At 38.3% G+C, this 27,573-nt stretch overlaps 1 protein-coding gene across 1 annotated transcript in view; it reads right to left on the minus strand.

Moving 5' to 3' along the window:
* Positions 1 to 951: 951 nt before the first annotated feature.
* March11 (membrane-associated ring finger (C3HC4) 11) overlaps positions 952 to 27,573 on the minus strand; it is a gene marked incomplete in the record, with an annotated part of 117,780 nt that continues 91,158 nt past the window's right edge. Inside the window, 2 exon segments of the mRNA XM_005386259.2 lie at positions 952 to 1,433; positions 23,011 to 23,203. Of these exon segments, the coding sequence (XP_005386316.2) occupies positions 1,111 to 1,433; positions 23,011 to 23,203 (516 nt within the window).

A 27,573-nucleotide genomic window follows, 5' to 3' on the forward strand; every position in this document is an offset into this window, starting at 1 on the left:
AGGAGGAGCGTATCCATATAACAATAGGAGGAGAAATATATCCAGTAGGATGGAAATCTCTGCAAACTCCTGGTTAGCAACCTGTTCCTGGGAAGTCAATAGCTGCATTTTTCTTTTCCTCTTTTCATTTAAAAATACTGACCTAGTCATCTGCTGAAGGAAAAGACTTCTCACTGCTGGTGAACAAACATATTTCAGAGAACTTCATTAAACTAAGTAATAGGATTAGTGCTTAAATGATTAAGAAGATATATAAGCTTTCAGAGAAAGAAAATCTAATTAAGGTGGTGCTCATACAATTCAAGACACTAATAATTAAACAAATTAATTGTGATAGGTCCTATTAGAGGGCTATACAAATATGGAGCAGTATTTTTTTTGAGGCAGTATGATTTTTTTGGGTGAGTTACATACAATGCAACATTGCGGTGAACTTTGCAGGTTCATATTCAGGATGTCCTGCCTATGTGATATGAACTGCAGCAAAGGTGTGTTGCTTAACTCATTTTTATCTTTTTGGAAGCTCTCTGCATTGTTTCAGAAGTTAGAAAGCAAGCTGTGATTCTTACACAACTTGCATCTTGCATTCTTGGTGACAAGTTGTTTTGCATCATAGTAAATAAGTCATGGTCGCATCTGCCAACCTGCCTCAGGCACCAGGAGAACCAATGAGAAGCTCTATTGGGACAGCTCTGCTGTGCGTCCTTACAGGCACTTTGCAACCTGCCCACAGCATTCTAAACCTTGCCCACTTGAACTGTGTCAGAAAAATTACACGTGCCACAAAAGTTTGATAAAAATATATTTAAAATAAGCAAGAAAAAATAGTTTTGGCCTTAAGGATAACCGTCACCATTGTTTTTTACCAAGTAGTTAACTTATATGTATAATGATTTCAAGTACGAACTTATAAAAGATGTGACAAATCAGAAGAACAAAGAACAACAGGAATCTTTTTTTCAGAAAAATGTATTTGCAATTCAAATGTTCATATAAAAAGCATAAAAAGTTCATAGATGTATGTTTTGTAGAAGTGCTATGGTTTCACCATTCATTGCAATTACATTCCAAAATGTGCAGAGTGGTCCACACTGTCACTGTATATGTTTGTCACACCGAAGTCACTCTCATCACGACTTCCCCCGAGCTGTTATCTTCTGACAAATCTTCGTGGGGCCTTATCCGATTGAACAGGTGGAGTAGCACATAGCCACACTGAAATCTCGGGGAGGTCAGCTGCGTTGGGTGGACCAAGTTTCTGTTCCGCAGAGCCGTCAAGGGCAACCATAAAGTCCTACTTGTGGAAGACTCTCCCCGGCTACTTTCTTCGATGTCTGTGGCTTTGTCATAATTTAATACATCCCAGTGCAAATTAACGGCTCGCCAGCGCTTAAACACTCTGTAAACTGCAGCTCCTTCATGGACAATGAGACCTGAAGTTCAAGGGGAAAGAAAAGATCAGTGACAATCAAAAGATAGGAAAGTTACTCTGCAGAAAAGTAAAGGATCCAAGAAATAATTCCCTGGTATTCCGCACTGTGAGAGAATAGACTGCTCTGATGACTCAAATATTATAGCTACTTGCAGCTACTGCTGATATCATACAGAATGAATATTCAGAGAGGAATAAGAATTCACTAACATGGAGGCAGTTAAGCTGTCATGGTTGTAATTTTCTTGCTCCATCTTGCCTCAAAACATACTTTGGGCATTTATGTTGCTGTAGGAGAATCAATTGCTTCATTTATTAATTCAACATTGTACCCACTGTGTGGCAGGCAATGTGCTAAGGGCTGGGCCCAGTCACCAATTTAACTGAGAGACATGAAGGACAATACCATCTCCCCAGTTCTTAAAGCAGTGCTTGGCACCCGGTAGGCAGGACCTAACTGTTCCTTATTTGTACTTTCCTCAACTATGCAACAGGAACTTACGTGAACAACTGCTTAAGAGCTTTATGTACATTATTTCATCGAGTTCTCACCATCGCCTTAGGAAGAAAAATACTAGTGTTTCTCTCATTGTACCAACAAGGGAAACTAAGGCAACTGCTCACAAACAACTTGACCAAACAACCGGGAGTGATGGCACTGGGAGTCGCACGAAGGCCGGTCCCAGAAACCTTGCTTTTGGTTGCTATGAGACAGACTCTCAGGAATATAAAGTAATGTGGGAAACTCAGGGAGTTTATTCTGGGTGGGCCATAATATACTGGGCGGGCCTTAAATTGACTATGGCATCCTTCTGCCCACTCCATATCCAGCATCTCATCTGTGTTTTCAAGTCTATATTTCAGCAAGTAGTCCAAAAGTGTGTGAATGCATGATCCCCTCACACAGAAACGGGAACCCCTGAAGAGAGATCCATTCAGATAGAGAATCAAGGAAACACACTTTTTTCTTTGGGGAGGCTGAAATTCCACTGAAAGGCCATGAAGAGGCTAATAAGGAGTGATTGCAGAGGTGCGGTGTGGCAGGTAAGTGGAGCGTATCAGTTGGCACGGCCATTTTTCTAAAGACAAATTTGAGAATTAGCAATCCTACTCTCCACATTCAGCTCCCTGGGCGTATTCCCTGGAGAACTCTCATAAATGTGATCAAGGAAATATGTTCAAAGATGTATACTGCACAGCTATTTGTACTGGAGGAAAATATCATAAGCTCTCTCAAGATCCATTCCCAGGAGAATGAGTAAATTAGAGAACATGGACCTAATGGATGATAGCCATGAAACGAAGAGGAACAAAGCCATACATAGTAAAATGGATAAATCTCAAAGCCATAATGAACATCTCAAAGCCACAATGAAAAAACAACAGTTTCCAAAACAAAAAAGATTGTGCATTTTCTTGATTCCTCCTTCCTTCTCTCTCTATAGATAGATAGATAGATATAGGTCAATTAGATAGATAGATGATTGATAGATAATGATGGATGAATAATTATTGAATTCATTACATTGAGGAAAGAAGGAAATAAATGAGATTAGAGAGGGAATTCAAAGAAGGGCTTCAACTATATCTCAAATGTGGTATTTTTTAAATTGGGCAATGGGAAGATAGACATTCAACATATTCTGCGTATTTCTGGGATTTATCATGAAAGTTAATCTAAAATGGATTGAGAAAGTTAGAGAAACAAATGGGATTGCTGCATTATACACGAAGAGCAGAGCAGCAGTACACAAAGTACAGAGGGACAAAGGAATAAATCCAAAGGAAAAACTGACAGAAATTGTAATAGGAGAAAGGGAGAGAAATCAATATTTTTGTGGCTGAGGAATGGCAGTGATCTTCCACTGGTACAAGGAGGAAGGGTTCTGAGCATGAGCTTATTGGGAATATTATTTCATCTCTCTTGGCAAACAATGCCAAGTAGCTGACGGACAGTTTAGTCCTTGAAAAAAATCATAATTTTGTCTACCTAATGTCAGAACTTAAGTTTTGCATTGCTCCATTATCAGGAGATAAGTCTGATACGTGTGGCTTAGAAGATTCCAAAGATTTTACAGATGCCCACTAAAAAGATGCAAGGGGTTGTATAAGTAAAACTGCCCATGATATATATCTTGTATGCTATTAAGATAATGAGAAGAAATGTAATCTTATGTTAAAAATAAAAACTTCAAAAAAATTGCTCTGATCATCTTCCTTTTCCAAAGAAATAATTGAAGTTGACTCAACAAACTAAATGTTTTTAGGATAGGAAACAGACAGAACTACAAGTAAAATCTACTAGATTTTAATTGGTGGTTCTATTATTAGATTTCTGGGTTCTTCCTGACCACCTTCTGGCTCACTTTTCCCTCCTCAGAATGCAGTTCAAATACTTGATTTTTACCTTCAGCAGGAGTGTACGAAGGTAAGCTGAAATTCATCAACTATAATACATTCAGATTTCCCAAGATGGTAAGCATATAAATTCAAGACATTATCATTAATTAAAAATCAATACTGAATCTATGTGGTGAACAAGATTCATTTACACTAATCACAAAACAATTACAGCCTGACACAAGTTTGTCCAGCATGGGTAGAGGCACGGCTTCACCAAAGACATCACTCATTTCACAGGGTTCTATTGTTTTTTACCGATTTCCTTTGAAAGTCTAGAAATCAGATCATTTTCAAGATTTTAAAGTCAATTTTCAGGAATATATTCCTGGTATCTCTTTTCTAAATACATATATCTACCCACTGTGCAGACATAAATCCCATAGCTCTTTATAGCACATTTTCAGTGGAATTTAAAGAGAAAACTACTACTAATTGAAATTCTCATACAGACATAGTCCTCCTGAATTTCCAAGTCCATGGGCTGCTTGTTAATTGCATCAAATTATGAGTAATGTTTAGATTGTGTTTTATCACCCATAAGCATTCAGAATTACTCCTTGCCCTCTGGAAGCTTAAATTTCCCTGAAACATACTGAACTCCATCCCAAATCTCAGGGACATTTTTTGTACTGTGCATTTTTTTCTTTCTCCTTTAAATAGTATAGAATTGTAGCAAAAGCTTTTATATTAGTGGTTATGAGAAGATATGACTGCCATGATTGTTAAATCCACAAGTAAAAGGATTTATTCAAGTCTAGTGCAATGCACTGAACAACCAGCTTTTAAGCATTGTAGAGTTTGCTTTCTTACGGATGATCAAATGGATTTGTCACCTTGACACTTCTGGTCATATGAGAGCAAACTTGGATTTACTTTTTCATCTGACTCACTATGACTGCAGGGAAAAGCAATGTCAATTTCCATAAAATGTAATTATTAAGTATTTTAGGATACAGTCTACAGTAAATGGCATGAATGCCAAGTTGTGATTTAGGGCATTTGGGGTTTTGAGAACTGAAGTGTGTGTGTGTGTGTGTGTGTGTGTGTGTGTGTGTGTGTGTGGTTAGTTGGTTTTGTTATTTTCCTGTCAGCAACATTTAATTGTAACATGCTCTTGTTGGTGTACAAAGAAAAAAACATTTTTGTTAGGTAATAATTGTCATGAAAAACAAAGGCTTAGATCCTTGTTTCATTGAAATAAAAATATTTTGGCATAAGTAAAATCTATTCCAAATTTTGAAGTGGCACGTTAGTTGAAATTCTTTATGGTAGTAGAACCTGAGCTAATGACCCCAAAATGGTGCAGGGGTAGATTGTCAAGGTACATTTGGTCTCCATTCACATGTTTGGTCATACAAACACACACACTTGCGCGCACACACACACACACACATATACCATTTGTCTGTGTCTATTTTAACCCTGGAAATGTTATAACTGACAAAGACTTGTAAAATTCTGGTCAAACATAAATTTTAACTGGTATCAACTACCAAATCACTGACCAAGCAATGCCATTTCGTGTCTTGTCAATCTTGATTGTTTTGGTCGTTTCTCAAAATTTATAAGCTAAATTTTCATCAAGGGTCTTTTCTATGCTAAGCATTGTCCTAAGAGCTTCATAGGCAAGATTTTCATTTAAACTTGATAGCAGATCTAAAACTAAGCAGTATTGTAGAAGAATTGGACAGTGGAGGCAAGAGATACATAGAGATACTAAATTAGTTCAGTGTTACAAAGATGTGTTACAAAGGTGTAAAATTCAGAGCTGAGACTGGAAACCAAATATGTCTAAATGTAAACTCTGAGTCCCACCCATGCCACATTTCTAGTGTATGACGTCTCTTCTAATTGTAGGATGACTTATTACAAGAGATTATGTAGACTAAATAGTGGTGTTCCCTCCTTTAAGTTCATGTGCTGCAACCTTAATCTCCAGTAAGATAGTATCTGGGTATGAGGCTTTTCAGAGGTAAGAAGGTTACATAAGTTCTCAAGGGTGAGGCCTTCCTAGTGAGACAAATGCCTTTACAGAAAGAAGAGAGATTCAATCCCTTTCCTTCTGAGTGTATGTGTGTGTGTGTGTGTGTGTGTGTGTGTGTGTGTGTGTATTATTTCCTCACCAAGGCAAGGCAACGTGAGGAAATAATAAGAAAGTAATGATCTAAAAGCCAGGAGTAAGGTCCTCTCCAGACATCAAATGTGTGAGCACCTTGGAGTTCCCAAGTTTCAGCACTATGAGAAATAAATATTTGCTGTTTAAGTCACCCAGGTTGTAGCATTTTGTTATAGCAACCCAAACTGACTACAGCAGACTTTATAGATGAAGTGCACTAACCTCATTTCAAACATGAGGAAATTAGTCTTGGAAGCTGTGATTTTATCAAAGTTACAAGGATAATAAAAATATACTGTAATTATTTAGAGTATTCATCACAGTGAAAGATTCATTCCCTTCAGTGCCCCCTCGAAAGACCTCAAAATATTTCTTGTCACTTTGAATACTTGTGTCCCATCATTTTTGCCACTTTCTAAAGCATTTCTAGAAGTCCTCTTTCATGAGTGATTTTATGAGGGAAATGTGACCAGAAAACAGTGAACACTGCTGCTGAATGGCGCCCATGGAAAGGCAGGCTTGTGGAAACATTTCAGTGTGTCCTCCTCCACCCAGTACACTGAACCTGGCACTGGGCAACTTCCGGCTCTTCCCTAAAGTCAAAATGACCATCAGAGGTAAATGTTTTGAATGGATTCAAGACACTGTGGCAGCGATGACAGGGCAACTACTGACACTAGTGAAACAGGACTTCCAGAAATGCTTCAGAAAGTGTCAAGGATGATGAGATCAATGTGTTCAGAGAAAGGGACTGACTGCAATGTGCCTTTACTGTAAGATTTTTTAAAAATTTAAACAATCACTATATTTTAATCCTATTTCCTTATATTATTATTATTAAATCATTGCTCATTTAATATGAATTCTTAGGATGCTCAAATACTGTCTCTATGCATATTGTCTGAAAAGATCATAGTGCAGAGATTTAGATGTTGCATAGAATTTAGATAGTGTACAGAATTTAGAAATTGTATAGAAAACCTGGGCAAGATCTTAATGACTTTCAAGAGTTAATACTTGGGCTTCTGCTGCTAATGACAAAATAGATGAACAGATAACTTCCAAGAATGTGTATTTTGTTCACTGAAGCATCATACACCACAATGGAAGAATACATTATGTGTGATCAGGGAACGCAGCTACAGTACCCTTGCTTTGAACTCTCGCTTAGAATCTCTTTGAACTGAGATACTCTTACTCATTTCTATATTCCCAAAGCTTGGTGCTACACAGGGACACATCTTAATTTTTTTTGTCTTTTTGAAACAGAGTCTTGCTGTGCAGTTCAGGCTGGCCTTGGGCTCACTTTGTAGCCCAGGCTGGTCTCGAATTCACAACAATCCTTCTGCCTCAGCCTCCTGAGTTCTGGGATTACAGGCCTACGCCACCACACCCCGCCTTAATTATTTTTAAAACTTTCTTTCTATTGGATGACATTTAGCAGCACCATTCAATAGCTACCTTGCTAGACAATCAAACAAACTTTTCAGCATTTTAAGTTCTGCCTTCAAATAAAGCTCCAGGGGAGGGCAGGGAGCAATGACTGTTTCTTTGGCATCCTAAATATCTAACAGTGTCAGTGACATAGAAGGGTGCTGAGGGTGTATTTTATACTAGAGCTTTGCCTGGTTGTCTGGTATGTTACACTCACCCTCAGCTTTCCCAGAAAATCCAGGTGCCTAGGGAACACACAAAGAAGGCCTGGGCAAAGTCCTGTCTGCCGCTCAGTCACAATGACCCTCAGTAAGGCTAGAAAACTCAGAACTAGCAGCAGGTATTTGGCAGGAAAGGTTCTTGATTGATTTGTGAAACTGCTCAAGATTTCTAGTTTGAATTTCATCTTTCTCCCTTGCCAAGATTCTTCTCTCTACCCCTTCGGGGTGTGTGTGTGTGTGTGTGTGTGTGTGTGTGTGTGTGTGTGTGTGTGTATCTACACTCTATAAAGACAACCTTATAATCCTTAGTAGTCAGTGTAACCAGAAGCAGACTGGAATCCTTGGGTTCCTTCTAATCCTGTGTGCTACAACAGCTCAGAGCCTATCTCATCAATTAGTTTCAATTTTAATGCTTAATTTCTACTGATATTTGATGAATGCTGCAGCATGGTTCCTTCACAGAATTAACAAAATGAGACTGTGGTCTATGGTAATTTTATTGCACTGATCTTTGCTAACATGTGATAAAATGCAGTAACCTTTCTGGCACTATTTCCCAATCGACCCCAAATTTAAATACTCAACAGTTATGGGAACTTAGATCTCAGTATGGAATTAACTATAAAAAGTCATTCCCTTGTTGTTGAATCTTGTTACTAGGACTCTTGAAGAACTGGCTAGAACTCATGGTTACTTCTACATGTGCTGAATTCTTTTTTGTTTGACTGAACTATATATGAAGATTAAAAACACATAAAAATGCAAAAAGGATGACATTTAGTGAACATAGAAAGACATATATGTATGCATACATCACTAAGTTCACCTCCCACAAGACTATCATAAATTGATACTTTCAAAACCACCATTTAAGGATCACAAAGGCCTAATTATATATGAAGAGTTTTGTGAATATATATCTCTGCTGTTGTCCATACAGAAACAATATAAAGAAATACTCTACATAATACATAAAATAGCATGCATCTATCAAACATGTGTTGATTTTTCCATTGTCAAATAAATGGCATAGACTTTTGCTTGTCTCAGAATTGCCTAGAACCAAGTGAAATTCAGATATCCAAGTTGCAAATGGCAAGCTGCTTGTGAAATCTTACAGTTCCAGGGTTCAAACACAGACTCTTCTTTAACACTGGCAATTACATCCTGGAGTGAAAAACCCCTCAAGGACAATAAATCATCCTGAAACTTCCCATCACACATACAAAAACCTCAATGGTAGCAGCTGGCTAATTTCCAAATATCAGTGACCCAAACCCCACTCCCAAAGTAGACAAAAGCACCTATGAAGAGATGATGCTCACAGCTGTGAAGACCCCCTACATGACAACAGCTTCCTGAGTGCACAGAAGAATCTATGTGTTCACTGAATGACTCTGCCTTCCTGCACCAGGAAGTCTGCAATCATCAGCCTGTGCGGAAGGGTGCATTTGTGCTGAATCTCCAAGGCTAATGACACCACTGTTGCAAAAAGAACAAGGCTGTAAAAGCCCAGTGTTCATAAAGAGTATAATCTTTTACTACCTGAGAGTGAATCAAGCATACACTCTTCTGGAAGGTTTGGACATAGGTTAGATTTGCCCTTGTCGTGTCCTGTCACTTTCATTTCACCCAGTTTTATCTAGTTAATAACCATCCCCCAAGGCACTTAAATTAAATATATGGAAGTCCCTAAGATTCCTCTGTCTTGAACCAAATTTTGCTCATTTTGTCTTCTTCTTCAACTCAAGCCATAAACAGAGAAGTTCCTAGAATGCCTACTGTATTAATCATGCTTCAAGATCCAGTTCTCTCATATTTTCTTCTCTGCTATACTCAAACAAAATCAGCCACTGCCTCCTTCTACCACCTGTTATTCTCCACACACACACACCTGCTGTGTTTTGCTTGTTACCTGTACTATAACAACCTCTTCATATGAGTCTGGTCCCTAATCAGCCATGGGCTCCCTGACGGTGGGAACTCTATCTAATTTGCCATTGGACACCTATCCCTCCTTCAGTGCCTTGTACATGGTAAGAACTCAGCCACTTTTTGCTGAATGAATGGAAAGGACAGAAAAAGAGGACAGTAAGCATCACTGGAACCTAAGCCCAGCAAGGATTGACTTAATATAGTTGTTACAGTGACGTTTAAAAAGAAAAAGAATTCAAGTGGTGTCCTTTGACACATCAAAGAAATATTTTGAGGTGTTAAGGATAAATTAAAGCATTCAGTACAAAATTAGATTTAGAAAGGCTTTGGGGTTCGGTGCCCATAGTGTGACAGTGGGTTTTGCCCAACAAGAAAAAGATATGAATGGGGGGGAGTGGTAAAGGCAAAGTAGCCAAGAAAATCTCTCTAAGAATTTGTGGTTAGCCTCTGTGAACTATTGCTACCTCTCCCCAGGGTCTTATTTGCCTGGTCATCAAATGTTTACCTGCTTCACAAAATTATGAACCCAGATATTTATGAAATGATTGCACCTAGGCTGAAAGACATAAGAGACAGTTATAGATTCCTCTTTGCTACTTTGAGGCAAAAGACAGTGAAAAGGAAACTGTCCGTTCCTTTGACTGCTTGTTTTCTAAGAAGCCAAGACGTTAATCAATTATTTTATTAATGTTTTTATTCCTCAGTAGACAGATGGGAGACTATCCTGATCCTGCAGTTGCTAAGCCTGGAGCACAAAACACCAATGGCACACTCACAGAATGGTCCTCAAAAGCTGCAAACTCTGTGACTGGGTATAAAATATATGGTATGGAGAGGTTTTTAAAGAAGGGGATTAAAAACTCACCAGAGAGAGGAATCATTATACATGAAAAACTCCAATATTATTTGAGTAAAAAAGATCTATAGATGTTTTTTTCAATAAAAAGCCTAATACTTTTATAGATAATAAATATATCTTAGATTTCCCCTCTAATTGGGGGCACAGACTAGAGTCAGTTTAATTTCAGTTGAATGAAATATAATTCTGTCTCTCAACTCAGGGAAAGATGAAATATCTTGTGGAAACATCATTTATCTCAAGGGTCAGAAGACCAAGAAGACACTGTCACTGAATTTCAGAATGAGAAATATTTGGTATAGTCTAATCTAAGCCTTGCATTTTAGGGCAGGGAACTCTGAGACCCAGAGGTGGTGATCTGGTATGATTTGCTCAAGGATCTATAGTGCCAAAGCCGAACTCTTGATGCATGTGGCGGGCTTGCTATGCAGGACTGCAGAGTTCAGGAGCCATCCTCAGCCAGAGCCACGCATCACTAGCGGCTCTTCACCCCATAGAATGCTCAGTGGCTATGGGACTCTGATCAATCAAGATTTCTCTCTGAAAACAACAAAGGCTAAGATGAGTAAATTCTCCTCTGCTCTTTATCCCAAAGAATGACTGTAGATTTTAGATAGGAGATAGAGAACTTGAAATAATAAAAATAACAAAAACGAATAACTCACAAATAATAAAAGTGAATGACCCTTCTCGCAGGCCCTGATCTGATGGAAACAGTGTTTGGTTTAAAAAGCGTGTCAGTGTCCAGCTTCTACGTTAATGAAAGCTTTTAGGACTGAAAATGGTTTTAGTGAATGTCCATTTGTTTCCCACACTCTAGTCCATGGGCCATAGCCCGTTCCTGGAAGGAGAAAATGTGTAGACTTTTCTTAGTGGACAACAGAAATAAATACAGCTAATTTCCCTTTTCTCTGCAATAGCTAAACAGCCCACAGGAAGTTCACAAAGCATGATTTTAATAATCTTCAGAGTAAAATACATATGTGCTGTACATGTGTTTTAGTCAGTTTTAAAGGAAAAAACTACTTTTGTTTTTTAAAATTTGTACTAATATACGTTTGTGATACATAATGAGTACATTTGCTGTGGGGCACTGGCACTTTACATCCTGATCCTTTTTGCTTTGCTTTCCAGTCCCTCCCTCCCATCACCCTAGTGCCCAGACCCTTCCCGTCACACAAAGTCCATCTCCCTGTTCCTAACATCTCTCCCTTATGTTGCTCTTTAAATTATTTATACTTTGGGTTTCTCATGTAAGAGAAGCAATGTGATATTTAACCTTCTATTTATTTTACTTAGCACTGTAGGCTCAAGGTACATCCATTTTTCTAAAAAACATGTAAACTGAAATACTGAATAAAACATGTTTATATATATATATAAGCTATTTCATTTTTGTTGGTTTTGAGGGCTTCTTTTTCTGTTTCTCTTACATGTTTATATATATATATAAGCTATTTCATTTTTGTTGGTTTTGAGGGCTTCTTTTTCTGTTTCTCTTACATTATAAAGGCCATGGATAACAATTCAAAACAGAAGCTATCATCTGCACATAGTTAACATTTTCAGTTTCTAATTCCATTCCTATTTCATTGCATGCCACTAGCGAGAGATTTTCAACTGGAACTATTAATGAATATTTTAGCTTGAATGTGAAAATGCTGAGATCTTAGTTTCCTTAACATTCTGTTCCTTGACCTAGGGAGAAAATTCAAGGTTGGGCTGCGATTCTCTACATAGACGAGTCTTTTAAAGAAATTATTTCACTCAGAACAGAAAGAAAGAAACAACTTTCACTACAGTGTATTACATGTTTTTTCATTCTCCCTACTAATGAATCCATATATTTTTGGCTCCATTAGTTTATAATACATGAATAAAGACCTCACAAGATAATTACATTTCTTTGAGCTTTCAGGATAAAAAACTATTTTTCTCTTTTCTGATCTAAAATCAGCTCCTCCGTTTTAAAAAATGGTACTCATTCTTTGTGTCACATCAGCGTTTGAAACAGTAACGGAAGTGGTCTCACTTGGTTGTATAGACAGTACGGGGTGTACATAGTTGGTACACTTGGTTGTGTAGACAGCACGGGGTGTACATAGTTGCCCAAGCTCAGCTCAGGGGACGGGTCTCTCTTGTACACCCTCTGAGTGCTGGGCTCTGGCTCTCTGCATGACCCAGACATCAAATTCCTCCTTTGCACCCCCGGATCTTTGATTGTTCTCCTGATTTCTTTGACTTATCATTTCTCCATGCCTAACTCTACCTTTAAAAGAAATAAACTGCCTTCCTTAATTCCACATTTTGCTCTAACGTCTGCTGTCACAGGACTGTGCCTTTTGTCTGCCTTGATGTATGAACTTACGTGAGTACTCCTTTCTGCCTGCCACTGCCATCCTCCGCGTACTGAAGTTGTGCCTTACCCATCCAACCCCATAGTGCCAAATCCAGTGAATAAATTCCAACTCTATTTCATCTCCCAGGATGTGGCATCTGGTGCTTTGCTCCTTCTCCCAGGGCCTGGCTCTGCTTGGCTTTCTCTGGCCGCTCCCCTGTGCAGTCTTCCTGTCTCACTGAGCTCCTCGAGCTGCTGCCCACCTCACTGAAGTCATTTCCCCTACGGACACTGTTCTCAGCCAAAGCTTTAAATCTCCAGCTCCAACCTCTAGCCTGAGCTTCAGACCCTTAAACACAGCTGCTCGCTGGCCCATGTGAGACTAGATTCTCCTAGTATTCTGCAAGAAGAACATGTTCACGTTTTCCCTCCCTTGGCCCTCTTCTGAATTCCTGCATTCCCATGACTAATACCAATTAGCTTCTGTGAATCACACCAGACAAGTCCTCTCCTCCCTCACATACTTCCACCAAATTGATCACTGTGTTTTTCAATTAATCTCTTTTAGTTGTGGCTTCCTATCAATTTTAATGCAAACCTAATCACTTGCTTGGCTTGTGGTAAATCTTTCTCACCTTCTCCAGCATGGTGGTCCTCCCTCCAAGCTTTGTTTTTCTACGAAAGTCCTTTCTCCACTATCAAGCTCATCAATCACACCTAGCTAGCACAAGACTTCTCTTTCCTGGCATAATGTCCTTTAGAGGCCCCTGGGCTTCCAGCTTGGGCTCTCGCTGTCTAACTCCCATCCACAGGGTCCTTCTCTATGACCAGGTTTTACTTGCTTGTGACAAACAACTTCCCCACCAAGCATGCTTGCTCTTGCTATTGTTAATTTATGATTCCTTAAATGTGATACATAGAGTGATGCACGTGTTTGCAGATCCGGGCAGTTGCCTCTGCCTTGGCCTGTTCCTAATTCCTGCTGTGCCTTAAAATTTAGCCCAAGATTTTTTTCATCCCCATATACTTTGCTGACCCTCAGTGTGATTAACCTTCCCCCATCAGTTCTCACACATACTGCTCTCCTGGCACTTTGCAGGTTGGACTTTAATTGCTGCTTCCCCTGAATCTGTCCCTGCAACGAGCCAGGGCTTGGCAAACTGAAAAGGGTCAGGGAGAAAGTATTTTCAGGCTGTGTAAACCTTCCAGTGCCTATTGCAACTGTTCACAAACAGCACCTAAATGAATGGACATGGTGCTGCCCTGTACAACTTTATTTACAGGCACTAAAGTTTAAATTCAAGGTGGCACATGTCATGGAATGATAGACCTCTCTTGATTTTTTTTAAGCAGTTAAAAAAATTAAAAACTACTTTTGGTCATAGATTGTACAAAAACAGGCAGTAGGTTGGATTTGACCCTCAGGGCATGGTTTGCCCACATTTGGACCCTTGTTCTGTTTATATCTCCATCCTACACTCCAAGATCTTCACAGTAACCAACAATGAACGTCGGCTCAACAGGAAACCAATGCCTCCTGACCAGACCTCTTGCAGTTGAGAGAGACAGCTCCAAGTGCTGTAGCTTCCTAGGGAAGAAGCGGAAGTCAGCAGTAACAGCACTGTCCGTGTGCTACTCCACTAATTGTGTTCATGCTTCTTCAAAAAAATCTTGAACTTTACAAGGTCAATTAAGAGGAGACTGCATTAAGTTGGGTTTTTCCCCTGCTTTTGGAAAACCTAAAGAGTTTAGCTCTGAGAGCCCATTCCAGGCCTGCGCTGAAGAATACATAGCAAAAAAACAAGTTTCTTTCTATTTTATTTCCTGGGGTTTTAAAAGCAACAATATCACTAATAACCAACCATGCTAATAATATTTAGAGAAGTTGGTAAACATCCGTATGATTAAGGCATAGACAAGCCTATAATTTGTACCTCCAGAGAAAAGAGATAATGACCTACTTCACATAGCTTATAAAAGATAAAGATTTGTTTTTTCTCTAAGCATTTCAAATTGCAGAAACCACTCTTCCTCTGCCCCTGAGGCCCTGCCCAGGATGTGCTCAAAGTGTAAGGCACCCCAGGGCAGGCTCCGGATGTGTTTCAGGCTGATCAACGATATCGGACTCTTTCTAAGTGAAGCAGTACAATTTCCGGGCTACGAAGCATTCTAACATATTCTGAAATCAAGGGGTAATGGTCTTCCCACGTAAAGAAATTGTACTGTCTTTAAGCAGTAATTCCAGGTGAGCTAGCAGAGCATGCACATCTATAACGGTCATCGCTGTGCCTGTCACAGACCTGCTAGCACCACCAGTCTCACAGCTCAGAGCTCCACCTGGCATGAAGTTAGAAAGGAAGCCCCGGAGGGCTCTGGGTAAGAGTAGAAGAATGTTCCTGTCCTCCTCAGAAGCAGCTGGATGAAGGTCTCCTAAGTAGCCAAATTGTGGTGCTGAGGGATCAAATTATAGCTCAGGAAATGGAAGTATTTCCTGGAGCAGAAGTGGCTGATACACTTCTTATGTCTAGAGGGAAAAATTATAGTGATGTGAAGATTCAAAAAGGAAATACTGAGCTAATCAACTTTCCCGGTTATTATGCCAAACAGTGTTTAAGTTGAGCTGTTTTTCTTTTTTTCCTTTTTTCACATGCCTTATGATTCATGCCAACATATCCACATCAGCACTTCCTACAAAACTTAGAGTGAGGCAAATACAGCAACAACACCTCCTACAACCCACCTTCCACTACAACCCAAAGTGTGAACTGCAACCCTTAGCAGTCATCTACACACCCATTGTACAGACCTATGCTGACCTGTTACCTTTCAAAACTTTGTTTTAGTGAGTGAACCCAGTCCCTCAGATTCCAAACTCAGTGGAAACAGCGGTGATTGGGTTGGGAGAAGGTGGGGTGTGAGGTGGGATCTGGGATCCCGATGTATTGTGATTAAAAAAAAAGAACTACATCTATATGAGGGCTTTTTTGATGAGCACTGCTGACAGTTTTGAATCGGGTAGGCCTGCCTTGCTTGGTGTCCCTGAGAAGATGTTTGGAAGGTGTTGCTGACTGGCGTCTATGGTCTCCATTTCAACTTCTGAATCATGCTGACAGGTGAGAGAAAGTATGGAAATATTTATCTAAAAAGAGCTTAAAATTCATTTATTAGACTATAGTAGGGTTTTCTTTTTCCATAGTAGTAGATTTACATTCTTAATTATGTTTTGCTTATGCTCACTGATTTATACTCACTGAAAGCAAAGATGACCCACAGAACAAATTTAAGAAGAAACACCCTTGTCATTAAAAGGACAAGTATTGGGAATTTATGTATGATAACCAAGTTTGATGATCCTGAAATATTTCGTCAAAATGCGTCATTTTGACTCATCTAATATCACAGAGTGTGCAATGTACTTTTAAAGTTTTATGTCAGGAGCTGGGGATTTCACTCAACGGCAAAGCACCTAACTGGCAAGCACAAGGTCGTGAGTTCAAGTCCTGGTACCAGTAGAAAAACAAAACAAAACAAAACAAAAAACAAAAAATAAAGTTTCATGTCAATAAAATGTTAAATCTTGTGTTACCATTAGCAAAAAAAATTAGCAAAGTTATGCAATACCAAAAACAAGACTTGACTTTTTAAAACGTAAGTATATGTCTAACATAATCAATGATTGTAGGCATCCTCATAATTATTACTCTGATGTTCTATAAAGAAATGTGAATATATTACCAACTGGTAGCTCTAATTAGTTTTCTTGCATGCACCCAAGGAACTTTAGCTTGATGACTGATCAACTATGAATAATATATAATAAGAATTTAAATATTCATTTAAATAACTTTCAATTGAAAATAAAGGAAATAAAGGTTTATGTTAGAAGACATGAACTCCTGCTGAAGAAGCATTTTTTCAGTACTGTATTGAATTTAATTCATACAGTTGAGAAGAAAACATTTTGATCTCCTTCTTATTCTAGTATCTCAGTTTATATTTTAGAGTTCCCTGGTCTTTGTAGCTTTCAAAAGCGAGGCAGCATAAACAATCATATTATACTTATGGGTATATCTATAGGTTTGCATACATATGTATGTATCTATAGTTGCTCTATTCTGCATGATTCTTCTTTGAGAAGCAAAGCAATATGGAAAATTGAAAATAACAAATCAGTATTTTACTCTCACAGCCAAGTGACACAGGGAGGCTATTTTTCTTAAGGCAATACCAGGAAACACATTCTACATTAAAAAGAAAAAGACTGAGAAGTGAAATCTCCTTAGTGTTAAATATAACAGAAGAAACTGACCTCAGAGATCACCTATGTGCTGGGGAATGCAAGGTTTTTGATAGGCAGTGAGCTCTAATCTCCATCACTCCTGCTGGATTTCATCTTCAGAAAGAATATATAAATGTGCTTGGAGAGCTAGATTGGTCTGTCTCTGAACATCACATCCCCAGTATCCCAAAAGACACCAGGCAGGGATGCCTGCCCATCAGCATGACCCAGTGTGGCCATCCAATTTTCTAGGATAAAATCTGTCACACCAACTTATAGAACTGATTTTAAGGAAACCACCATACCAGAGTTCAGTGTAGCTAAAACTACCAAACGCGATGTCAAAAAGTGACTACACCCGTGCTCAGCAAGGTGGAGGAAATTAAGAACTCTTCTCTATTTGAAGGAAGTATAAAAAGTGAAGTCTTTTTAGAGGGCAATGTAAAAGGACTTTTTGAAATTTAACATGTGGTTATTACTCAGTCCAGACTTTCCACTTCTCGGAATCTTGCCTACAGAAATACAGAAAACAGATGTCTTTTATAGCGCTGTCCCTAATGGCACAAATGGGTAACAACCTAAATATCCATCAGTAGATGAAAGGTTAAATAAATCATGTTACATCTGTTGGAACAGCTCTTTAGCTGCAGGTCCCATTGCTGAATGGAAATGACTCTCTTCTCAATAATGGATGTAGCATGATCTGATTCATATGAAAAAATAAAACATGCACCTATATGCATGTAAACTGAGCAGAAAATATCCAAGGGTCATATATTATGATGTTGAAAAGGGACATTCTTGCAAAGGGTGTGGCATAACAGAAAGGGTAGTGTGAATGGAGTGGTCTTTTTGTAACTATACATTTCAGAGCCATAAACAAAATTTATATATGTTATATATGTATGTGTATGTATTACCTGAACAATTAAAAATTGTTTAAAATAATAAAAGTAATACAGTAAAATACTATAGCCATAACCAATTCCATTCCATAATGCCCTAGGGAGACCAAAACCTCTTCCAGACAGATCTGCCACAACGTGCAATAGTAATGAGACCAGATCTATGAACTGAGATCTCTAGCTCAAGATTCACACTAACATCACAGGTTGCTTCTACAACACAACTCAACTCACCAGCTTCACTATCTGACACTGAAATGCCTCAGAAACGTGCTTAGTCTTTAGATGCAACTGAACCAAGTAAGGCCCTGTCTCTCCTAGGGCCCTTTCCGAGGCCCTCAAGCTTTAGTCATAAATAAACATGTTCCTGAAGCACGACCTTCTGCTGCCCAAGGCCTGCTCCCACAGTCTTGCTCTTAGGGCTGCTGATCTTCCCCAGGCCACAGTGAGGTCTGTGGGAGGAGCCAACACGAGCTTCCTCTGCCTCTCCCTCCATTACTGCCCCAGGCTGCAGCATCTCGCACATTTTAATCCTTTATATTAGTTTTCCTGTGAGCAATCAGTCTGAAAGGCACCCACTTAAATATTTAAAAGAGCTTCTCACGTAGTTATCTATCTTCATATTTCAATATCCTTAAAATGGATAGGAGCTATATAATAAATGTAGATTGAAAATTGAGTTCACATGTAACCCACAGAAGTCATCTAAAAATGTTCAGTAACAGAAAAGAGTCTTCTGTCACAGGTCTACCCTTGTGGTTCTCTGTCCACCTCCCAGCAGCCACCCTCTCCCCCTACCCCCTTCACTTAATCCTCTTGAACTCATCGTCACATTATTCATCTCTCTCAGAACAGAGTTCCTTTGTCATTTAAGAACCACAAGTGCTCTATACAGACAAGGTGAACTCGTTAATTGAATCTTTACACATTCACCATTCCATCAGCTAGCACCTGTGTTGTCCAAAATGGTAGCCATAATCCATATATAGCAATCTAAGTTAAATTTAAATTAATTTAAATAAAATTAAACTTAAATTTTAGTTTTTTACTCTCACTTGCCATATTTCAAATACTCATTGGCCAAACTTATAGAGTGTCTATGGTGCTGGACAATGAGGATATGGAACATTTTCATCATTGCAGAAATTTCTATTGAACTTGATCTTGATGTACCTAGCTCCTTGGAGAATTTAAATCATTAATAGCCAGAAAAAAAAAAAACTACAGGAAAAGAAAAATATATTATTTAACAACAAACCAATTCACCACGCGTGGAAGTAGGTAAACAAATTTTCCCAAGGAAATAAATATTCTACAGATCTTTAAAATCCTAGTTAACAGTCCAATTTCTCCTGATCTGTTAAATGCACTGGTGGGATTATAACATGTTTGGATTCTGGGATGACTAGCCATGGATTTTCAAAGAGAACTCCAAGTTGTCACTGTGTTTTTCTCATCTAGGCGTAACCAAGTTTTAAAAGCTTGTAGGAATGTTTCCAACTGTTTCAAAGTCCCTGAAAGGGGAGCCAATCTCGCATCCTCCGGGGGTGAACAGAGGTCCATTTTTCCTTTGTCAAGTACCAGCAGCTGTCAGCCATCTGGGCTGTCATTTCCCCATAAAATCTGCGAGAAAACTTCTCCTCCAAGTAACACTCCAGGGTTAATTTCTCCCTGTATTATCCAATGACCAATTCCTGTGCATTCTTTCATAACTGCATATCCCTTTTTTTTCTGTCTACCTACTCACAGGACTCTCTTCCCTGTCAAACTAAATGACAGACAGCAAGAGGGATTCTCTAAAGATTAATTAAATTTATTCCAGAGTGGCATTGCAAGGGAAGCGTGTGCAGAGTAAACTACGTGTGCATTCAAGGAGGTGGAGGGAAATGAGGGACATTCCATAAAATACTTTGAAACAATAATCCTTGGCCACAAGGAATAAAATCAAGTATCCTCCAGGATCAGTAACAAGGGTGATGCCCTTCCAAGATTAAACAGACCATTTGGGGGCAGGAATTCTGTGGAAGTGCTTTTCATGTAAAGCTGTAACAGCCTTCATGCAAGGCTGTGGGTTGACAGTGTCTTCTGTGATGTTATCTTGTCATATGGCCCAAGTACAAGGACCCCTCCACAGTCTTCCAGCATCACTTACTTTTGGTTAGGGTTAAAAAAAAGAACCCAAGTAAAATTTAAAAACTTGTACATCCCCCATGAGATCAGGAACTCCTTTGGGGAAGGAAAATTACTGACTTGTTGGTATTCCTAGCAGGTAGCACTTGTCAAACATATGGAATGTTCCAACAAATATTTATTAAACTGACCTCAGTACACTGGACTCAACATTGTAAGGCTGATTTTCATTCTACCTCCAATTCTAAGTCTTCCAGGTCCTATTAGTATTAAGGTACAATCAGTGTCATTTTTGTTGCTGTCTTCATTGGCTAGCAGATATTTTAAATAATCTGAAATGTTACCAGAGGTTAACATTGGCTATAATCTAAATGGCTATTGCTTCCTTTAGTATAGTAGTGTCCTAGTTTCTTGGGGAAAAAATTAAGACAGTCACTGAGCTAAAGCAAAAAACTTATTTAGATTTATAAGTAAAATAATGTTCGATCTGAATTTTTAACGATTTTTCAAAATATATAAATAGATCACTGAAGGATGAGATATGTACTTGATGAACCAATGACAATATAGAGTACTATCAATATTTAGAGAGGCAGATAACAATTTACTCTCCAAAATATCTCCAGAAAAATGGCAACTATCTTTCTTTCCAAGAAATCTGACTTTATAAAATGGGCAAATGCTCAAATTTCAAGAGAAGTCCAAATAGGTCATATAATACCAAGTGACCATTAGCTCATATGTCTAGGCTTTTGAAAGCAGATTCTAATAATCTTCATTAAAATGCTGGCAGTAATAACTAAAATTCAGACTATCATAACAGCAGTGATGCAAGTTTTGAAATTCAAGAAAATGATTTCCTAATCAGAAAATGTATGACCCTGGGGGCTGGGGATTTAGCTCAGTGGCACAGCACCTGCCTGGCAAGCACAAGGTCATGAGTTCGATTCCTGGTACTGGAAGAAAAACCAAAAAACCAAAAAAAGAAAATGTACGGCCTTTTTAGTATTACAAAGATGTCAAAAAAGTCAACTGGATTTTTTTCCCTTTCTAGTTGAAATGGGAGCCTAATTTTTTGTTTTTGGCATTTCCCTAGTCTTACTGAAAAATTATCTTTAACCTGGTACATAAAGCATAAAAATTATACATGTTAATGGGGCACCACGTACTGTTTCCACACAAGTGTGCATTGTATAATGCTTAAATCTGTTTATCTCCTCCAATATTTATCATTTATTTATGGTGAAAACCTATAAAATTCTTCTAGCTTTCTGAAATGCTCCCATCTTAATATCAGTGGAATGCTACATAATATTCAAGTTGAAGAATGAACACCACTTTGAACTTGTTGAAAGATTCAATTTGTAGAACAATTTTGGGATTTTTCCTTATTTAGAGAAATCCTCTAAGGATTAAATTTAATAGAGTTTTAGAATTTCCAAATGTTTGCATATGCATTATCACATTTAATGCAAAGTGCTCAAATAGATGATTAGCACAATTATTCAGGAAACATCCACACAGTTTACATATTATTCATGACATTTCCCACTCTTCTTTTTCTCTTGCTAGCCTAAAATATGATTGTTTTCTTTCCAATTAGCTTTGCATCAGTGAAGGGAGGAAATAACAAAAGGGAAAGTGAGACTAATCATATTTTAAACATTTATACATGTAGCCCTTTTGGAAAAAATTAGTTGAAATTGCTAGTTAAATTAAGGCTCTAGTAAGTACAGAGATTAATTTAAGCAGTATAAAGTTATTTTAGTGTTTCTGACTTGTTCAAATATATTTGATCTACCACTTCTAATTAGTAATATGATTACTGTTTCCTTTATTTAGATATGCATGGTAGGAATTATTATCCCCATTTTAATGGCGACAGGACAGGAGTGTAGCAAGGTGAAGGTGACCTATGCAAGCAGAGGCCAGGGTTGGATCCCAGGCACTCAGTCCCACACTGGGCATCCATGCCCTAGACAATGATGTTCCAAGCTTCCAGGGCATCGGAACAATAAAGTGATATGAACACAGGTGGCTGAGTTGGTTGGGCTGGGGCTGAGATCGATGAGGTGCTACAGATTCTGCCAGTGTGTCAGTGTGAGGCACCACACCCTGAGAGTCACTGCTTTAAATGGTGGTGTTTTTACAACTCACAAGGCTGTGAACCATAACAGAGCAAAGCAATTATCCTCATACCCCGGTGCCCAGATCCACCACCCCCAGCCCCAACCCCAGACATGGTTACCATCACTGTGACTGCCTGCAGCACCTCACACGTAAATGCTGCATGAATTGGCTTCCATTTGTTACATGGTATTAGGGAACCGGCAGACTGGTCAATGGAATCACAGAGTGATCCTTTTGTAGCTATCTTGTAGTAACCTATTTTGGCTGCAACGTTTGATATGCTTTTGTTTCTAAGGCACTGACTTCACTAAGTGAAACAAAGAGATGTAAGTCAGTAAGAAAAAGTCTCCCCAACTCCCTCATCTTCCAAGAAGCCATTTATGTCTCCAAAGGATGTGAGCCACAGTGATAATATGGGTCTTTGGGTGATTATCTTCTCACCAAATGCACAATATTGCCATCTGCATTGATCCATTCTTCCCCATCTCTGTAAAAGGACGCTGATTTGCTCTTCTTCCTTACAAATGAATGACCTTACTTATGTCACTCACCTCAAATCATTTCTTCCACCTCTCCTTTCTTTTAGTTGCAAAATAAATGACTTTACATGGTCTTTATCTGTTACCTTGTCAGAAAACATCAGAATATAAATGCTATTTTTAGTGCTATGTTTTAAAGAAAAATATCCTTCTAACCCCAAATAATTATTTGTAAAGCCAAAATAATGTAAACCACAACATTCTAGGTATGTTAGATTCAACTGGTGAGAAGAAAATTGCTGAAAAAAATAGATTACTGACAGTTCATAAATGTTTAACATGGTCTTACCTATGCACACTAGATCCATAAAACCATACATTCCATAGCAGATTTGGAAAAGGATGTCCTTCCTCTGCCACACTGCATAGGGGCTGAAGGCTGACCAGAGAAGCCAAGTCACACTTGCTATTAAGAACAGGGATCCTAGGATTACAGCAATCATCTGAACTTTCTCAACCAGTGTTATAGAAATGCTTTGCCACTAAAAGAAAAACAGAGGCATGTAAGAAAAAGGTGCTGTGTATAACTTTAAAAGAAAAAAAAAACATTTTTAGCCCAGTGATTCTCTCCATAACGCCAGACCCCTTGCAATCTGATCAGCACCCAAGCAAACATTTCTACTTCATGCAAGCTATAAAAAGTAGACAAGCAGATAAAGATCAATGAATTGCCTTGACTTTATTATTTGCAGTAATTCACCATTCTGCAAGTTTAATCTAGTTTTACTCCAGATAATACTGAGTGTGAATGGCTGAGGAATATTTAGTACTGCAGAATCACATTATTACCTTCCATGCATGCATGAAATTAAATACAATCTGACAGTACATGGTAAGGACTCGTCTATTGGGTATTTATTTTGTTCTTAATACATTTGGTTCCTAAAAAGGGGGAAAGTTGTCTCTTGTTTTAGAAGAAAATTGTGGAACCACAAAACAAGTAAGTCAGTTATATATGTATATCAGTGAAAAATTCATTTAAGATAAACTCTAGAATAATCATAAGGAAACTATAAAATTGTACATTATCAGTTATTGGCACATTTCATATACTCAAGTATTACTAGCCTTTTATTATCTAATGGATAATCTATGAAGCATTTTTGTCAAGATTTAGAATTTGTACACACATGGATTATCTTAGAAACTCATGAACTATTTTGGCACATACAATTCAAAGGAAAAACTAATTTGGTATCCTAACATTTCAGAGGTTTTACACTATGAATGATCACAAGTCCTTCAAGGCGCTATCAAAATGAGAGGATTATTCGTGTTCTAACTTTCTCCTGCTTAAAACAGAACAACACTAGAATTGTTATGGTTTGCTAGTAAGCAATGAAATGTGGAACACCCCATACAATCCCATTCTGTGTGGAAGATTTCTAACTGCAACATATCACTCACCGGAAGAATTCCTGAACAGTTTAAAATGCCCTTTTAAAAAATAAGCTTAACCACTCAGTGTCCAATGGATGAATCTGAAATTTCCTCAAAGTCTTACTTACCTTAAGTCTGAATATATACATCCCCAGGTAATATATCTCTCTCAGCTGTAATTTCCTTCTCCTTTTCATTGTCTGTCTGTCTCTCTCTCTCTCTCTCCCCTTCTGTCTTCTCCCTTTCTCTCTTTCACATGCATCTCATAAATTCATGTACTATTTATAATATTTTAAAACTCTATTTGATAATCCAGGTTATTCTTGTATACTCACATATATTATTAAATTCTACATTTGTTACAGATTAAAGCCAACATACATTTGAGATATTTCATACTCTAAAGTCATTTAAGTTACTTTTAAAAACAGAAGCAAACAATAACAGTTGTTTGCTGTATGAAACACATTACTGTTCATGTCAGGGTGAGTATTCATTTGTTAAAAAACAGTTCTTGCTTTCACAATTCTGAATAAATTAGTTGACATTATTTTACCATTATAGGTGGATCAATATATTTCAAAAATATTTTTTAATAGTTTTCCCTTAGGTTCCTGACATAGTTTTTAATAAATGTATCCCAAATTGTTAGGTATTTGAATTGTGAAGCTTTTTAAATCTGGGGATTACCAAGAAAATGTCAGGTGTCAGTGTCGCTTGATCAGCTTTAGTTAGATGCTCATTAAAACTTGCTTTAAGTACAACATGGTAAGCAATATAAAAAACTACCTACAGCTGGTATCCATTCTAGAAAAATACTACCACATTGATTTGTATTATTATCAATTTATTGATCTATGTGCTTTATCAATGTATTAATCACACCAGAAAGATGACAACATCACATAAATTTAAATCTATGAGATTAAAGGGTGTGTGTGTATGTGTACGTGTATCTCTGTGTGTGTGTGTGTGTGTGTGTGTGTGTGTGTGTACGTAGATTTCCACATGGAGGTCCACATGCTCAAATGCATATACCTGAATCCTGGGAGTCCTTGGGCAATCATTCAAAAATGAGTGAGTAAGATTCACCAAGGGTGGCCTTCACTGAAGTCTACTTTCCTCCACCAATAATCCTTACAGTGACGCAAGTTTATTATGCAACTTCAATGAAATGTGAAGAGCTAAGTTTGTACAATTCATTATACTCAGCTTCCCTTACATTCACAAATTAAGTGATTTGAGCCCATCTGCATGACAGCTTGGGACACAGTGTTGTTTAGTCTTACTAGACACTCAGGTTTGCAAGCACCATGGTGATGGATGGGTGTGCCTTTGGAGTTTCCTAGGACACAGGAAATGGAGTGGCTACTTGGAGTCAGAGGTGTTGGCCACCTCAGTTTCCTGTACCGCATGCTTCTAACCCAGGCAGTGGAGCGCTTCTTCACAGGGAAGGCGAATGAGTGAGGGAACAGTTACCAGGAGTAAGAAATATGGAAGCATCACATTTGCCTTGGTGAGACCAAGTTGAGAACACTTTAAAATTCCAGTGCTTGGCAGTTTGGAATCAGTGTGTTTAAAATCATACAAAGAACCTACGTAAAAAGAACAACTCAATTAGTGTACTGGGAAGTTTAATTATTTACTACTACCACAGAAATTATCACTTGCTATGGATATTAGAAGTAATTTCAGATGTTTAAAGCTTATATTCAAAGATGAATAAATTGTACATAATCTATAATGAGTCCCCTGAAGTTATTTGGTTATATGTCATGCTGATAATAATGGAAATCACTCCACTAATAATGAAAATATTCAACTCTGTTAAAAGTAAACAGATGCTCTTTGTATACTAATGAACTTTAAAATTAACTTCATTTCACTGAATAGCTAATGAGCACAAACATTATTGAAACCAAAATTATTAAATCCAATTATGAATATAAGCATTTCCCTTTGGACACTGATACCTTGGTAATTTATTTGCCTACTATATACCATTCTTTCATATTCCTACCATTACATACAAAAAGAGGAATTGCTTCCCATCTTCCCCTAGGAAAAATAACTCTGCCTTATACAGGCTCATAGGAAATGCAGCCAGTGTCCTGGCCCTCAGAGGCAGAAATCATTTAGGCATTTGGCTTCCAGAAGCCGTGTTAATGGACCACTACCTTGGACAATGAAAGTACCTGAGGCTCTGGAGGCTTGCTTCTCTCTCCTGGTATCCAAGGACTAGGTTTAAGTTTGTAAGATATTTTCAATAAACATTTTCAATGGCCAAACAACACATTCTTTTCCTCTAAAGAGATACATCAGAGTATGTACGTGTGTGTGTGTGTGTGTGTGTGTGTGTGTGTATTTTCATTTTTTTTGCCAAGGTAAGAAAATAATATAATAATAATCAGATTGACTCTCAATGATTATGATTATTTTATTTCCATAATATTTGAATATACATGGCTCTCATATTACTGAAAAACTGTTTATTTCAATGTAACAAACTATTGCACCTATCACCAAAGTGGGATCAGCAAGCTCCTCTTTTGAAAGCTCAACCTCATTTAATGCACTCCAAGAAGTAATTTAATGACAGTATTTAAATTTAATAATAATTAAATGCATATACATACATATATGTGTGCTATTATATATGTGTGTCTGTATCCAATACATGCTGGGCATTTTTGTAAGTTACATGTACTAATTCTTTTAATCTCCACAAGTCTACTGGGGAGTTTTTATCCCTACTTCAGATATAAGTCAACCAAAGCAGAGAGCAGCTAAACAATTTGTCCAGTGCAGGAGCTGAAATGTGAGGTTGGGCAGAATGTATCCTAGGTTCGCACTCCTCCACTTCCACTGGACTCTAAGCGTGCTGCTGGGCTATGATAACAACTGTGTATGTTCCCACCGTTGCAGCGCCATGACATTCTGGAGATGGAAGCTCCAAGTCTGGCTTCTGTGGCCACCGTCAGTGCAGCTGCATGGCATTGCCGGCTCCCTGGTGGTTTGCTGATGTCTGAGTTCCCAATGAAGAAGGGCTGCACGCTAAACTGGGTGGAAAAGGCTACGCATCTGGGTCAGCACACATGCTCAGTACCTGGCACCTACTTGTTAGGGAAGGGTCAAAGAAAGTGATGGAAGGACACTAACAGGGAGGGGGTTGGGAACATCGGCACCAATTCATCTTTAGCTGTTTGTTGCTTCCTCCCCTACATGCCACAGGCTCATTGCTTGGTCCCTCTGAATGTCTTCCTCTCTCTTCCTTAACATGTAATCCCCTTCTTTTCTCTTAGCTGGCAGTGCCTCTTTTCCATGCATCCCTGACGGTCATGCCACCTCTTCTAAAAGAGCCGTCCTTTCATACCCTTCCACTTTTCAGCAGGATCTCTCGTTCCTGGCCCCCAAGTCCAAAGCTTAGCATTCATCGCTTTCTCAGTTCGATCACACAGAGACTTTTATCTCC

The sequence above is a fragment of the Chinchilla lanigera genome, unplaced genomic scaffold (genome assembly GCF_000276665.1).
Source record: "Chinchilla lanigera isolate Chin_1 unplaced genomic scaffold, ChiLan1.0 scaffold00025, whole genome shotgun sequence".
NCBI lineage: Eukaryota > Metazoa > Chordata > Mammalia > Rodentia > Chinchillidae > Chinchilla > Chinchilla lanigera.